A 16,302-nucleotide genomic window follows, 5' to 3' on the forward strand; every position below is an offset into this window, starting at 1 on the left:
GACAGATGCCTAGACGTCTGGTCATTGTCCAGCTGGCCTAGCAGACGGGCCGGACCAGCTTGGTGAATCCCACATGCTTCAGAACCACGGCGCTGTAAAACCGGCCAGACGGGCTGATGAAATTGCACACATGCAAGCGGTCAGGACGAGTCCACTTTCAGAGTGCAGTTGCGGACAGAGCCATGCTGGAGGAACGGACTACACCCGCCCCCACCACACGGCCCCCGCTCACTTTGCCCCCATATACACCCCCTACTGCAGTAGAGGTCCCAGGCCTAGGAGCATCAGGGGGTGGGGGGGGGGGTCACTGACAGTCAGTCGGTCGAGGCCCCAGAGGGCGGGGGGCATTAGGTGAGCCTGACCGTGAGCCTCCATGTCCGTCCACACCCCCCGGGCCCCCGCTGCCCTCAGAGGGCCCCCGCCACCCCGCCCACGGGCCTGAAACCCAATCGGCCTCCTGAGTGAGACCCCTGTCGTCTCCGCGACACAGCAGGAAGTCGCCCACGGGGGGCGCCAGGCCCACGTGGTCTTCACCATGACCTTCAGCCGCAACCCCCCCCCCCCACGCCCATCCAGATACACTGCTCAACACAGCCGGCAGAACCAAGTCACGGGTCCGAGTCCAAGTCAGATCCCGCATACCAGCGCAGTCTCCTGGGCCGGCCTGCACGCCCTCGTCTTCTGCACTGGCCCTTGCTGCCTTGGCCTCCTTTAGCTCGTCTCGTCTGCTTTTCAGATCAGACTCCCTCCAGTGCCCTGCTGCCCCGATTAGCCGCGCGCCGTGATTCAGCCCTGAGAAATGTAAACAGGGCCGCTGGCTGCTTCGGTGCTTGCTCTTGGTTGTGGTTGTGCTTTTCCAAGGCATACATTATTCCGGAAGGATCATGCGTGTTTGGGCTGTTTAATAACCTCGCGTGATCATTCTCAGGCCCCACACTCTGGGGGCGGCTGCAAGGTCCGCCATCTGGGGCCTTTCGCTCTGGGGCCCACACTTCAAAATCTGCCCTCTAGGGCCCTCGTTTTGGGGCCCCTACTACAGGGCTTGCACTCTGGAACCCACACTGTGGGGCCAGCGCTCCGGGGCCCGCTGTAAGGGGTCCACACTCTGGGGCCCACACTCCAGGGCTTGTGCTCTGGGGCCCACACTCCAGGGCTTGTGCTTTGGGGCCCACACTCTGGGGCCCACACTCCAGGGCTTGAGCTCTGGGGCCCACATTCTGGGGCCCACACTCCAGGGCTTGAGCTCTGGGGCCCACACTCTGGGGCCCGCGCTCCAGGGCTTGCGCTCTGGGGCCCACACTCTGGGGCCTACACTGTGGGGCCCACCCTGGAATCCAAACCACAGCAGTGGATAGCAACCGAAAACACACCGTGATGAAATATGCAGGATGTAAGATGCCGAGTTGTCAGGAAAGGGCTGTGATGACTGGGATTACTTTAAAGTGGATTACCTCCCTGCTTAGGCATTTCTGAGGAATAGCAGCTGTATTAATTAAAAGCTGTAGTGAGGAGTGTAATATTAGTTGTTACCAAAATACATAATCTACTTAAGTATAACTAATCCATTTAAATCCGGTCATTGTTCATGTGCAATGTTGCTTTTCTGTGAAGGTAAATTAAACAGCCTTTCCATGAGTACAGCACTTCTACCCCAGCAGTCTAAGACACCGCCGACTTCAGAAGGCAATAATACATCATTTACGCAAATGTGTCTGGAAGAGACAACAGAAGGGATAAACACAATTGTAATGAGTTTCTTGATTCATGAAAACATAAAAGCAACAAAACAGATACATATAGGAACCATCCAGGTTTTTAAATATACACTTAATGTATAAGCAAGACGAATTTAAAGTTTTTTTTTGTTCTAACTCCATGTATCATAAAGGAGAGCAACATGCACTGGACGGCGTTCAAGTTACAGAATGAATCTCATGAAAAGGTAAGGATATACTGACCTCTGCTGGCCGACAACCGAATAACGTCACAAACGTCATTTGCTATCACTTCTGCTGGAGAGAAACTAAAGATAAGGTGGGTGTTAGCAGAGTCCACCAACGAAACTGCTCTTCATGATGTCTGTGGATTACTAGGTAAACGTAACCTCTAGTGACGTCATCATAACCCTGAAAAACAGTGGAGTCGTTCAGCGCTGCGTTTGTTATCCTAGTCCGCCACACAGCGGGGGGGGGGGGGGGCTCACTTTATCGCAGGGTTTTCACACTCATTCCTTCCAAGTTAATTCTTTCAGTATATCTATATGAAATCCGAAGCAACAAGCTTTGCCATGAGAATGTAGTACATTTAACTAATTTATCAGACACTTTTTGTCCAAAGTGATAAACTGCAATTGTGCATAAACCCACAAGCGTTGCACTGCCAGCGTAATGCTTTACTTGTGGAGCAAGATATTCTTCATCAATCCCAAGGGGAAATTTATTAAAGTATTTGTGTCAGAAATGGTATAGCAGTACATTAAGTGCCAGTCCGAGTGGGAATCGATAGCCGTGCCTTCAGGCACTGTGACCTAACCCTCTATACTCTTGCGGTGGAACACCAGGCCACAGACGTCTCCCAGCGCCACCTGGGGGGGGATGATGGCACCTCACCCCCCCCCCCAACGTGTCTCGGTTTGCTGTCCGAGCCCAAGCACTTCAGCATAACCAGCTGAGGTCCACAGCAGCTTCAGTCAGACTGAAGGCCATGAGTATCCCACAGCCTGGAGACCATAAATATCCCATTTCGACCCACATGCCCAGCAAGCCCAGGATGTCATCACACTACGCTGGAGATGTGAAGTGACAACACCACCAATTACTCATTATATACTCAGTGGCCACTCACACCATACTCTGTAAACTCTAGATCAGGGGTGTCAAACTCCAGTCCTGGGGGGCCAGAGCCCTGCACAGGTTTTGGTTTCCCCTCATTTAACACACCTGATTCAACTCCTTGTGCTAATTACCACACAGCTCTTGAGCCGAATCATTTGTGGTAGAAGAGGAAAGAACTAAACTACACAGGGCTCCGGCCCCCCAAGACTGGAGTCTGACACCCCTGCTCTAGATACTGTCATGCAGGGTTACCCTATTCCAGTCCTGCAGGGCCAGAATCCAACACAGTTTGCTGATTTCCCTGCTCAAACACATCTTACTCAGCTAATGATCAGGTTAAGTAGGTGTGTTTGAAGAGGGAAATCTGTAAACTATGTTGGACTCCTGCCCTCCAGGACCGGAACTGGGGATCCCTGCTGTGGTGTGAAAATCCCAGGAAGGTGGCTGCTTCTGAGATGCTGGAAACTCCACATACAGGTATGGCACCAAAATGCTTTAAAGTCACTTTGATTTATCATATTGGCCTTTGCAATGTGTAGCTGAACAGTAAGCGAAGTTCCTGCCCCTGACTGAATGCTGTATGTATTCAGCTGCAGATACATGATTGGCTGTTTGGAGGATCAGCCTGTTTACCTCAGCAAGCAGGTGTATCCAACAAACAGTTGAAGTGAATTTGGGCCTCTCCATTTTCCATTGTCGTGTGTGTGTGTGTGTGTGTGTGTGTGTGTGTGTGTGCGTGTGTGTGTGTGTGTGTATGTCCTGCAGTGGACTGGCATCCTTCCATGAACTTCATTCATATTAATACAGTTCACAGAGCAGGTTACCGTGACGATGAAAGGCAGCAATGTCCTTCTCACTCTGCTAGTTTCTCTTCCCTCTTCTTTAAAGGCACGGCCCTTGGGATTCTGGGAACTGCCGAACTCGTGTCCTGTGTGCATTCGCGTTTTTATTCCCGCCGCAGCACCGTATTTGATGGTGAAATAAGTCCTTTAGAGTTCGGTGCCACATTTGGCCACTAGATGGAGCTCTTGGCGCGACAAATTACGCCACCGACTAAACATGCATCTTGTTTCAATGGGTCTCCAAGCCCTACCGTAAGCACGAAGGATGTAAAATACACTGGTGCATTTTATTTCTAGTACATATATTTAAAAAGTGATTTTAAAAGACTTCCTTTTATTTTCAAATGCCGACCAAGTTGAGACCCTGAGCAAACTGACAAATGCAGACTTTTCCGGAACCTGCACAGTAGGTCCAGGAAGTGGGCCAGAGATGCTTTGGCTTCTGTGAAGCTCCTGGGCGTATTTAACACAAATTACACTATATTTCTAGTAGTTCACTACTACACACAAACCGGCATAGAGGAGTCGGAACGTACCGGGGTGCAGCGAGAGAAGGAGAGCAGCTGCTCTCCTGCCTTCTCCGATGATAGCAGCCTCTCAGACGGGCTTTTTCTGTGGAATCTGCGTCGCTCACTGGCACGTCTTTGAAACACATGGAAAAACGCGTTTAAAAGTTGTTTGGGGCTAATTTGATATCGGGATGCAGATCCAATCAACGTTTAAAGCGTCCCATCACTGCGCTTGCTGTGTCTAGACAACAGGAGCGGGTTCAGTCACAGTCAGGTACCCCACCGTCCAGGAGTCACAATCACTTATACAGTGTCACATAGTCGCAAGGAAGTCAGGACCATAGAGCAGCACTTACGACATAAAGACGTAAATGACCGGACTGGGGAAACGTTCACAGAAATTCACTTATATACACGCCACAGCAATTAACACAACTAGAAACATTGATAATACAGGGATTCCACGCGGGGTATATGAGGGGGCCTGACACACATGCAGTTAGTTCTGCAGCATTATGCTGTTAAGATCCAGTGTAAACGCAAACCACCAGTGATGCTGTAGGGCTGCACAGTGACAATACAGACAGGTGGGTAAACAAAAATAGACACCCTCAGCAACAATGAAAGAGTTTATTAATAACATCTCATAACCAAGGCTGTTATTAACTGAGTTGTCAAATGTCGGCACAGTCTTACGGTAAATGGTCACACTTGGTTACTGGTCGTGATCTGACCAACACCATGGTCTGATCATGCAAACTCCTCTGCTTACATTCTCCTTATTATTCTTTGTTTGTTTAGAATATTTCTATAAAATATACAGCTGTACCATTAACTGAAATCAACAGGGAGAGACAGTAGTACTTAGTATTGACAAGTACGCTGCAATTTCCTGGTACACAGTTCACACAATACCCTGTATAAAGACCTTGTATAAAGGCATTTAGGGCACATAGAAATATAGAAAAATACACTACATGTACACAAACAATCAGTCGTCCCACTGAGCTCCAATGAATTTTTTGGAAGTATTTTTGGAAGTTTATTTTGGTGTAAGAGATCCGTCTGGATGCATCAGTGCTGGGTGCTGCTCTTCTGATGTAATGTCAGATGGAGGGCAGAAATCGGGCTCCTGACATATCCACCCTTTAACCATGAAGCAGTTCGCACAGGTAGGTGATGACAGAGCAGCGTGTGGAGGTCTATGCTGTGGCTCCGCATAGTCTGGAGGATGGAGAGCTGTCCTTGGCGTCCTCCGGTCGACCAGGGACCATGAACGGCCACGTCTGATGAGAGCATCGGAAGAAGAAGGTGTAGGTTTTTAGCAGAATAGAATGAGAAGGTCGGCAATCTTTAAAATGAACCAACAGGTCTTTAAGTGTTTCGATCCACGGAGATTCAGTGTTTAATCCAGTTATACAAATACAAACCAAACCGAAGTAGCCTGCGAATGCACGAATATGCTGAAACATGCGTGCAAAACAAAAGATTAACGTCGCAATAAATGTAGAATGTGTGTCAATCTGCGTTTTTCTTTACAGTACTTCGCCAGTGAAATTTTGCGAGACGCGAAGCGGTAATTAATGGAATAAATGAAGTGAATATAAAATGAATCGGGGGGAGCGCCGTACCAGGCTGCCGGGGGGCACTAAGCCGCCGTCGTAAGCGTCCTCCCGCAGCAGCTGCCGCAGGTGTGAGATGTAGCTGGAGGCGAGGCGCAGCGTGTCCAGCTTGGACAGTTTGGTGTCCGCCGGCACCCAGGGCAGGCTGGTCTTCAGGCGACTGAACGCCCGGCTCAGCACCCGCATGCGCGCCCTCTCCCGGGCATTGGCGGCGTTCCGCTGTGACTGCCTGCCATCGCCTTTCTCCAGTCGGGCGTCCCCCGTCCCTGCCCTGGCCCCTCTCTTCTTGCCACTCTTGAAACGTTCGCCGGTGCTGATCTCGTCCTCGGAGCTGTACAGCTGCTCTTTAGCCCGGTCCCGTTTAGACCTCCCGTACTGGATATCCAGCCTCTGAACGGGCAGCTCCTGGAGGTCTTCAACATCGCTTAGAGATCCTGTGGACATGTCAGCTCCGCCAATCCTCCTGGCCAGGAGAAACACCTACAGTAAAGCCTTCTCTCTGCTGGACTTATGTAAACTGATATAATTATTACTCTGTCAGAGGCATTAGGTTTAATTTTGCAATATGTACCATTAGGGCTACACCAGGAGCAGATATCTGAAAATATTAATCGATATTGGCCAAGTCGCAGTTTATGTGTAGTTGAGGAAGTGACCATCAGATAGCCATCAGACTTTAGGCCAGTGGATTTTAATCACACGGCTAATGGAAACCCGCCTTCTTGCGAGTGTAACATGTATGATCCCAGGGTGAGGAGGGAGTTGGCGAATTTAACTGTACAAATGCTGGCAGGTGTTCAGCTTTTTTTTTTTTGGCCAGGCTGGGGGATTTGGTGACGTGTCTCCACCCCTAACATTTTTTAACACTGGGCACTGGAGCGAAAATCTGTAACGTGGGAAATACGTACTGTTATGTTCAGATTATCAAGCCACTTGGGAGCCTGGCTTTAGAATGGACTGTTAGCAAGTCAGTGTTTTTGGCAAATTAGCGCCTATAAGAAGGCCGTGACACAGTGATTACTCTGCGTCATTCTGTGCAGTGTGCCGTACTGGGCCAGTTTGTTTTGTGACAGTGCCGGTGTGCAACCTCATTCTCATATTTACTGTATTTTATTAATACATCTTAACCATCTTTGCTGTAGCCCAGTCCAGAAAGTACTGAATCATCGCTGAGAAAAGCATAATTCATCTCATTTGTCACACTCTGAGATTCCCCACAGCATTTCGCTGTTTGGCTGAGATATTTATTTAAAATGGCACCAAGCGAAGGGGCTCGGTCTGTGCCGGCCAGCCACATGGCTCTCTCGCCGGCCCATGTGACACCAGCCTATCAACTCACAGCTCTCTCGCCGGCCCGTGTGACATCAGCCTATCAAACGCAGCCAGCGCTTAGTGCATTTCACAGAGATATACGCTCTCTCTACGCGCAGCGCTCTTTCACACGGGGGGCTTTGTGCATCGGACACAGCTGTCAGCGTGTCCCCTTACATCAGTCGACCTCGCACCGCTGGGGGGGGGGGTGGGCAGTGGGGTCACCAGCCTGGGAAGGCAGGCCTGTCCAGAGCATAAACGTATAAACGTGCTGCAGATGCTGATGACGGACACCCCTCAGAGCAGGTGTGTGCGTGGGTCCCCGACAAACAGCACTAAATATTAAACTAGCGCATTCCTTATGTAGGACATGCTAACACGGCTAGCTAGCTACGATCCTCTGACTGTATTCAGTATCCATTTATTTTGCTTTTGAAACATCTGGGGGGTGAGGGGATGGGAGGGGGGGGGGGCGCCAAAGTTACTTTTTGATTGGTGCCCAAGAAACAACAACCCCCCCTGTTGTTATCACGGAAGGGTTGTGTGAGGAGAATTCGTGACCCTGAAAATCTGTGTTTCCAAGATGCTCCCGGATATGTGCCACCCTCAACATGTGCAGCTAGTATTTGAACTACAGATTATATCACATTATATACAATACTCACTCACTATCTGTAAGTATACACTGAAATCTGGTAAAAGGATTAAATGCTTATTCTGTTGTTCTTCAATAATGCATAGCATGAGTAAAGTGATTTAAAAAAAAAACGTGAACCAATGAAACATTACGTTCTCGTTACTGTGGCCTGCAATGAATGCCCTAATATGCAGTCCATCCTTCAGTAAACTCATCACTGGTTTTCAGCATTGTAATCCTGAGACGGCCTCTAATTGTGTTTTTTAATCAATCATACTGCTTGTTCTTGGAACACACTGCACCCCGCGGTGACAGCAGCAGTGACTGCAAGGCCTCAGCCAGTGCGGAGCGCCTCAAACAGCTGTGATTAATTGTATTAAGCTGTGCGAGCACAGTCCCATTCAAGTAGACTTTACTTTCTGAAGACATCCCCACAGGATTGGTCAGCGAACTCTAACCTCCTCATGGGATTGGCCAGAGAACTCTTACCTTTCCATGGGATTGGCCAGAGAAATTGTTTTTTTTCCCAGAGGCCACTTGGCATCAGACAATAGCTCTCATGTAATAGATACGACATGGTGGTAAAGCCATGATCCAGCTCACGCTATCAGTCAGCTGCTGGGGCCAGAGATCACTGCAGCCTGGGACCAAATGGATGGGGCACCTCGTTCCACATCTTAAACGTTTCTGTTGATTGCTGCTTGCCGTGTGCTTGCAGCCTGGTTCTGCTTAACGGCGAAGCCCGCCTATGATTTACGTGGCAGGCACAGCAGAAAGCCGCCATTTGGGCCTTACACTGGAAAAACTGCAGCCGCTTGCAGTCCTGCAGAATGTCACAGGCGTGACACGTCCGGCACGTTTGGGAAGTGGGGCTGTTTCCACACTTCTGTGCATTTCGACTTTGTTCATCAGGGTAGAGAGAGGGAAAACAGGAGCTCATTTAAAATGCTTGCAGGGATCTGAAATACCCACTCATACCTGCCAGCCTTGAAAGGCAGAAAACAGAGAGGCTCCCTGATATCGCTTGGTAAGCTGGATGACATCCACTCTGGCCTGACAATTCCCAGCCAGCCTGACAGCTATTCAGTCCCTTTTAATCTGGATGAAATTGTCATTTTTATTACAAGTCTGACCCTTGGCCAAAGCTTATCTAAAGGCACAGCTGAGAATCAGGCCGCAGACATTTTGAAGGCCTGCCAAGACCATTGGAGGGTTGGGGGGGGGGGCAATCATGGGGGGGGGGGGGATCTCAGTGAACCTGTTTGTTATTCTAAACCGCAGCCTAAAACTGTCAGAGGAAGAATCGCACCAAATTGGGCCCCGTATTGACCCAGCTAAGAATAGAAGACAGCATTTTCCCTGGTCTTTGTTTATGTTTTTTATCCCATAACTGTATTAGTGGTTGGAAGATAGATGGATATTCCTCCACGGTGACAAAGCATATTCGGATGAAGAGAAAATTGGCCATCTCCCCCGATAGTTTCAGACACATAAATAATATTTCCAGAAAACAATCTAGGATGTAATAGCAACACATCATCTCACCTTCGTCACCCCTGTTGAGTGCAGAGAGTGCATTTCCTGGAAGGTTCTTTAGACGAGGTCTCAGTGTGTTACACCTGCAGTCAGGTATGGCTGGTGGGAAACGCCTGTGATTTACCATCAATATGTCAATATATGCAATATTTACTAGGGAGCCCCTCCCATTTCAGCATAGGTCTAAGACATGGGGTACTCCTCCCTGTTTGCTGAGACGTTCGAAGGTTCCATCCAGAGACACTTTCAAATGTCATGTGCAAGTTGTCACAAGAACAGGGCAGACTTGTAAAAGTAATAAGGTTCTGAGTACATGGTCTGAGGTCAAAGGTCAGCTCCACAATGCCCACACCTGCATGGCTGTGTTTCTGCCTCAGTTCTCTCTGAGAGGAGACTCTGAGTACTCAGTGCTGAGAGGACGCATGAGGTACGTGGCTGAGCAACGCTCAAGCGCCGAGCAGAAACGGGTCAGGCTAACGATGAGGCCATGGTACTGAGCCAGTGAGGTCTGTAAGCCAACCAACGGGAGCCAGAAACCAGAACCCAAGAACAGAATAAATCAAACAGAACCAAATGACACCCGAGAACCAAGATCCCAAAACCCAGATCAAGTGAACCAGCTACTAAAACCAAATGGGAAAAACTAAACATCAAGATCAGGACGAGCTTAAATTTGCTTCAGACCAGGTGTGTGATGCATTAGCACTGTCTGTAGGTGGGTGTGGCCTTGGGGAATACCATGGATTCTGGACTGGAGTAAGGAGAGGAGCAGAATGGGCAGAATTTTACCCAGTTTCATACCTCCATATATAATAGAACCAGTCAAAAGTTTGGACACACATATATAAAGGTTTATTTTTCCTATATTTTACAATGACTGTAATTTTAATTGTAAATACATCAAAACTATAAAATAAGGTATATGGAATTATGCATTAATGAAAAATGTATTAAACAAAAAAATTAATTTTTGGGGGAGGGGCAGCTCTGTGTGTTGGGACTCAGAATGTTGCTGGTTCAGATCCCTGAACCGCTGGTGATCCCACCATTGGGCCTTTGAGCGAGGCCCTTAACCCCAACTGCTCCAGGGACTGGCTGACCCTACTGTCTCCCCTATGCCAGCCTCCTGGGATGCTTTTCCAGCTGTCCTGAAGGAGGTCACACATACATGCTGAACACTCAATGGCTGCTTTTGCTTCACTCTCTGGTTAATCGCCTCCAAAACCATTTCTACTGTGTTTAGGCCAGGTGGCCTGGTCATGTGACACGACACCCTATCACTCCCCTCTGCTGCTTTGTGTGTCCAAATTTTTGACCAGTACTGAATACATACATTTTTCCATCCCACAGGGTTATAGGGATGAGGGAATATTGATTGTCCAAAGACATATTTTGAAAGCTGTGTCAGTAAGCAGTCGTCATGGGGGTCAGCAGATGTGTAAGTGGGGCTCCCTCCCCAAGATAGAGCCTTGCGGTGGAGGGGGCAGAAACGGGGGGAAAACAACAAGCAGTCATGAAGCCGTGAATATGTGAGCGTCTCGCTCCTCATTTGGGATGGTGATTAAGCTCCTGCTGGAAATCAACAGGAATTTCATTTTTAATCAGTACTGCATTTCCACAGCATGTATGACTCACTGCATGCCAAACGCCTGCGTCAGCTGTGTCCTCGCTGAGAAGCTGTGCACAGCCTGTGCCTTGTCGCCCTGCCCAGCACGCGGAGAGGCGCCGGTGCCCCTGAGCCCACAAGCGCCATCCCGAGGACGGCCTCGGAGGGGGCTATTCAGGGAAGCTCTGTATGGACACCACCCTCCGAAAAAGTGACTCATGGTGAAAATCTGTGTATTTTGTCTTTTCCTTGGTAACGGGACCTACTGAAAAATCATTCTCTGCAACTTCAGACGCTAACAGCTGCGTCTTGTCTGGGTATTGTGACTCCCGCATATTAAATATCATTATTTATCAGTCACAAAACATGCTGCACTCCACAGCTGGACACTATCGCCGTTTGTTTGTCACTGAAGTGATTAGAAGTTCACTATCAGTGCATCATCAGCTTGGAGATGAAATCAGAGCCTGACATCATACTGTGTTTTCCTGGCTTATTACCCGGGCCATTAGAAGTTGCTCTGCAGTTACCCATGGCCCTCTTACCCTCCAATTGCCCTCCCTCTAATGTTGGGTATGAAGAGAATTCCTGTTAACTGATTGGCATATCCCGTAACCCATCCCATCCCATAATGCCATGTCCCATAACATATTAAAAAAGAAACAAAATTAACAAGACATTTGGTTCTCTTGTTGATTTGTGGGATGTACTAGCATCCCAAACACCATTTAGCCAGAATGATATGTTGAGAACTCTGGTTGGCTATGTGCTACATGTGTTACTGTCTCTTCTGGAGAGGCATGTTGATTTTGAACTATACAGTTTAGTTGAACCACTCATCCTTAGCAGGGTTGGGGGGGGGATCACCTACAGGGTTATCTACAGGGATCACCTATAGGGTTATCTACAATGATCACCTTTAGGATTATCTTTGGAGCTCACCTACTGGGCTATCTATGGGGATCACCTACAGGGTTATCTATGGGGATAACCTTGGACACATTGGGGTTAAACCATTTCTGGACAAGGCAGTTCTCGGCTAACGTGGCCCAGGGTATGTAGTCCACCCACTCTGACTAATTGCCAGAAACATACGTTCTTATGAACCAAGCAAGAGCCTGATTCCAACATGATACCTCTGGTGACCAGAGAACATAGAGCAATCAAACCATTCTTGCAGATGGTCTTGGTGTTGTGGTGTTCCTTTGAGCATCTGGAGGGACAAAAATTGCATGGTTTGCCTGATTACACTTGACTACAAACCATGACAGTCTCAGTTGAATAGCTGGAAAACAATTCACATCGAAGGATGGTGTCATCCTCCAGAGGAGAATGGACAGTGGTACCATCCAACAACCATACAAAATGGTGAAATTTAAGAGCCCAGTGAGCCCAGCAAGGGTCTCAGCCATTTAGTAGTTTGTAAAGACTGCAGGTTCTTATTGTCCATAAGGACCTGGAGCAGATGGTTTGCACAGTTGAGTCATTGTCTCTATTCTTCAAGGACGAATATCACAGCTAGTAGTGCTATGTTTCTGATGTCAGTGTTGGTGAAAAGATGGTGAAAAAAGTGCACTGGGCAATTTGATCTGCATACCTGTATGTTGCAACAAGACTGCCCCAGTGCTAATGTATGAATCGTGAACTACTATGATTAAAGATTGAAGCGGATATGAACCATCTTAAGCTCCTCAAAATTTTTCTTAACCTATGGGGACCATTTTTTTGGCCAGAGCTCTTCTTTTCCAATCGTTAGATATGTGAGCTAAACTGAATCCAAAAACAGAATGTCTAAAAAATTGGCAAAACCCAAAAAATACTTCTCGGACTGACATGTCACTAAGCCAGTATTGGACAGACGTAACTTTCTTGGGGCACATATACAGTACAGGGGTGCTGCTAGAGATTTTGGACCCCATGAAAGCATTTACTGGGCCCCCAACCTGGACAAATCAAATTATGTAGCAAGTTTTTAAGGCCTATGTCGCCCAGGGGCCTTTGTAATTGTCCTAACTTCCCCCACTTTACATTCTGAATGTGACATTCTGCATGCATACATATTAGTTTTTATATAGCCCGTTAGGAGAGAGCCCATATCCTAGGAAATAGACTGGTGTAATGTGACATTTTCACAGAATCCCCTCCATGTGAAAACATAGCCAGCCATGCACTTTGTGGACTTGTAGTACATGTTGGTACTTGTCTGGCAGATAGATTGGAATTTCATTGAGCCACACAATAGCAAACATGTTCAGCAGGACCCAAAGGATGTCACCTAAAACCTAGAGGGCACATTAACCAAACCAAATGGCATTATCAAATTCTTATCAAGACCATTGTTGATGTGGAAAACTGTTTCCACTCATTAGGAGGAAGCTGATGCTCTTATGGTGGAATTCTGTAAGGCTTCTGTAATGTAGGCCGGGGTCTTGGGAATAGACGAGGTATTGATGTGTCAATATGGAGGAGTGGAACCTGGCTGTATTTTGATGGCCCTGCCGCTCGGGTTTGCTGAGAAATCTGCTGTGGTTCTGGGATCCCTGGCCTGTGTCTAATGGTAGGTCTCTGTGCTTGTGGCCACGCCCAAGGTAGGGCAACATTCAGACAAACAGGGCCGAGTCCACGCAATGACTTCCGGCATCTTTCCATCAATATAGGTTTTATGGTGCGGCACATACTGAGTTCATACCGCCAGTGGTCTGAGGAGGGAAAAATCACAAACCACCGATGGGGTGCTGGGCAGCCAAGTCGATGTGGGATGTGAATGAAGGCTGTCTCATGTGGTAAACACCAACAGAAGGGCTACTGCGGCACAAATCACAGTCAGTGGGTCATGGATTTTCTTGGACACTCTCAGATGGTCTTTATCAAAGTCAAAAGTCTTTACTCCGTCCCATTTCTTCTGCTTTCAACATTTTGACTACAAGTATATTTGTATAAATGTATGTATGAATGTATGTATGTGTATTGCGGTGATAACTATGGTGGTTTCATAATGGTGATTTATTCAGAATCTACTTCTGCATAAATGCAATAAGTTTAAACAGCCTTGCCACCATGAAACATCAGTTGTGAGTGTGACAGGCCATCATTGTAATTAACGTTTTTAATGGACACTGTACAGTAAGTAGGGCACTGGGGAAGATCGCAATGGCCGTCTTCTACTGCTGGTATGTGATATACAAGATTGATTCTGTCACCTCCATGACATGGGAAATATCTGGAGCAGGCAGCGCTGCAAAGTAATGTTTTAAGTATTCTGATAATGGAGTTTTACACATAATGCATAGGCTTTTGTTTTTTTACAATTTATTTTTGTCAGATTCTTTATCCCTTTTCCTGTTTTTTGACAATAAAAATATTTCAAAGGGCATGGAGTTAATTCCAGGCTGCCATTGCAGGTTTTTTTGTGAAAGGGCAGGTAATACTATATGTGATATTGTCTGTGTTGTAGGCGATGCAATCAATCAAATCAATGGCGTTCATTCATTATGTCATGATGGATTGACATGCCATGCAGTGTGTGACATTTGTTCCGCATTAACATTTTACTGGTTTCACTTAAAGGATGGATGTTTCTTAAATCCATAACTGCTTATCAACCATCTGCACTGGTCACTTTCTGCATCAGTGGCACATTACACTGGAAGCACTGCCTTACACTGTACTTCTCTGCGTATACCCATTGTTCGTCCACTGTAAGTTGTTTACATGTACCTTTCTAAACTGAGTTAATGTACAATCCAACCCACTGCACAACCTTAATCAAAGGTGCACATGCACTACTGTATGTACAGCATATATAATTATTCATTTGTTATTAGCATGTGTGTCTAATCTGTCATGTTCTGTGTAAGGCTATTTTTAAAGTCTCGGACAAATATTATTTTGTTTCCCTGCATTTTTTGAAATAACAAGAAAGTTTGCCTTGACTTCTCTTCCCATGCAAGAGACGCACACCGCAGTGTTCCTTCCACTGTACAGTAATTCCCATATTTCCCTCTCACTCTCACTGCACTGGAATGCTCCCTAATCCTAGGCCACATTCCCATTCGGCCCCAAATCCTGCTGCTCTGGACCGTTTCACAGGAATTCCGCACGTCGGCTGGGATGTCACTGTTTGCGGATCGGCGTGGATCTGCCGGGATATCGGGTTCCACACTGGGTGTCATGTGACCAGACTGCAGCTCGCCACTTGGTCCGGAGGCATGTTGAATTGTTTTAGGAAAAATCCAATACAACGTGCCCCTTTTGTTTTTTCCCCTACATATTTCCCACATTAACCTTCAGAAGCAGGACCGATTTATTCCAGCACCCATTTGAAACTCTATCTGATAGCATAACTGCAATTCTGATCTTGCTTAGAAACGGGGATTACCGTCTGTTAGCACTAGCATGCTAGCGTCATCGTTATACGAGCGATCGCTCGGTAGGTGTTTTGCGTGATTATTGCGGGACCTTCCCGTTCATCTGTCATCGAGGGTCTTACGGTCGGCTTTCCACGTCCTGCCCTCGGGCCGCTCCCGGCCTGAGCTGGGACAGGTGCGGCCCAGTTACATCAAGAGGAACTTGTGTTTTCCACTGAGCTTCGTTCCCATGGACACTGGGGCTTCACAGCTGCACTGTAAAACAAATTCGGTGTAACTGTACCAAAATGCCTATTAGAGGGTCCCGTATAGATCACTGAGGCCAATCTCGGCATGGCCCCCTACCCAAAAAAACAAGGCTCTCTGTTTATCCAGTAAAACGATTGCCTACACCAGCCCGTGACATTTAAAATGCAGTGAAAGGATGTCACAAAGAGGTGTATGTTAATGCATGTTTATCATCATTCTCTTCTCTAATGTAATGAATTTAATCTATGACGAGCCTCAACAACCAAAGAAAGTATATTTGTGCTAAATGTTCTGAGAGTTATTCAGCGTGGCATTCTGGGAAACAGGAGGGCTGTGGGCTAGCATGACCATGGCGACTGTTTGGGCTAAAGGACTCTGTCTTCACTTCTCTTAGACTGAGTGCTGAATCCTGTGGCCCCTGGGGACCCCTTTGCCTGTGGGTCTGATCCTTCACTTCCTACTGCATCTTTCACCAGGACCCCAGACAGGTGGTCTGGAAAATGCGTCCCAGGAAATGCCCCCCGCTTTACCCAGACACCCCAGCCTTTACCTCCCCAGATCACACTAAGTGTATTAAGACTTCCTGTAAAGTGACGAATCATTATACTATTATTATTATTTAAACAAATGCAGCCCCCTTCAGTGCAGTCAGCAAACATTTGTTCCTGGGAAGCTCCCTCTAGTTGTCCTTATAATTTCACTCGTTTAGTCACGGTGTGCTCTCCGCTTTAATGAGCAGAATTAAATTTTACCACCGTGCCATTTTCCGTAACCTTCAGGAGGGGCGCC

At 47.4% G+C, this 16,302-nt stretch overlaps 1 protein-coding gene across 1 annotated transcript; it reads right to left on the reverse strand.

Annotated features, from left to right (window-relative positions):
- Positions 1-4,801: 4,801 nt before the first annotated feature.
- msc (musculin (activated B-cell factor-1)) lies at positions 4,802-6,540 on the reverse strand. The gene is made up of 2 exons (XM_023794744.2): positions 5,817-6,540; positions 4,802-5,471 (listed from the first exon to the last, which is right to left on the reverse strand). Exons 1-2 carry the CDS (start codon positions 6,249-6,251, stop codon positions 5,388-5,390), a joined length of 519 nt encoding a protein of 172 aa, XP_023650512.1. The 5' UTR covers positions 6,252-6,540; the 3' UTR covers positions 4,802-5,387.
- Positions 6,541-16,302: the final 9,762 nt, after the last annotated feature.

Source organism: Paramormyrops kingsleyae, chromosome 15, assembly GCF_048594095.1.
Source record: "Paramormyrops kingsleyae isolate MSU_618 chromosome 15, PKINGS_0.4, whole genome shotgun sequence".
NCBI lineage: Eukaryota > Metazoa > Chordata > Actinopteri > Osteoglossiformes > Mormyridae > Paramormyrops > Paramormyrops kingsleyae.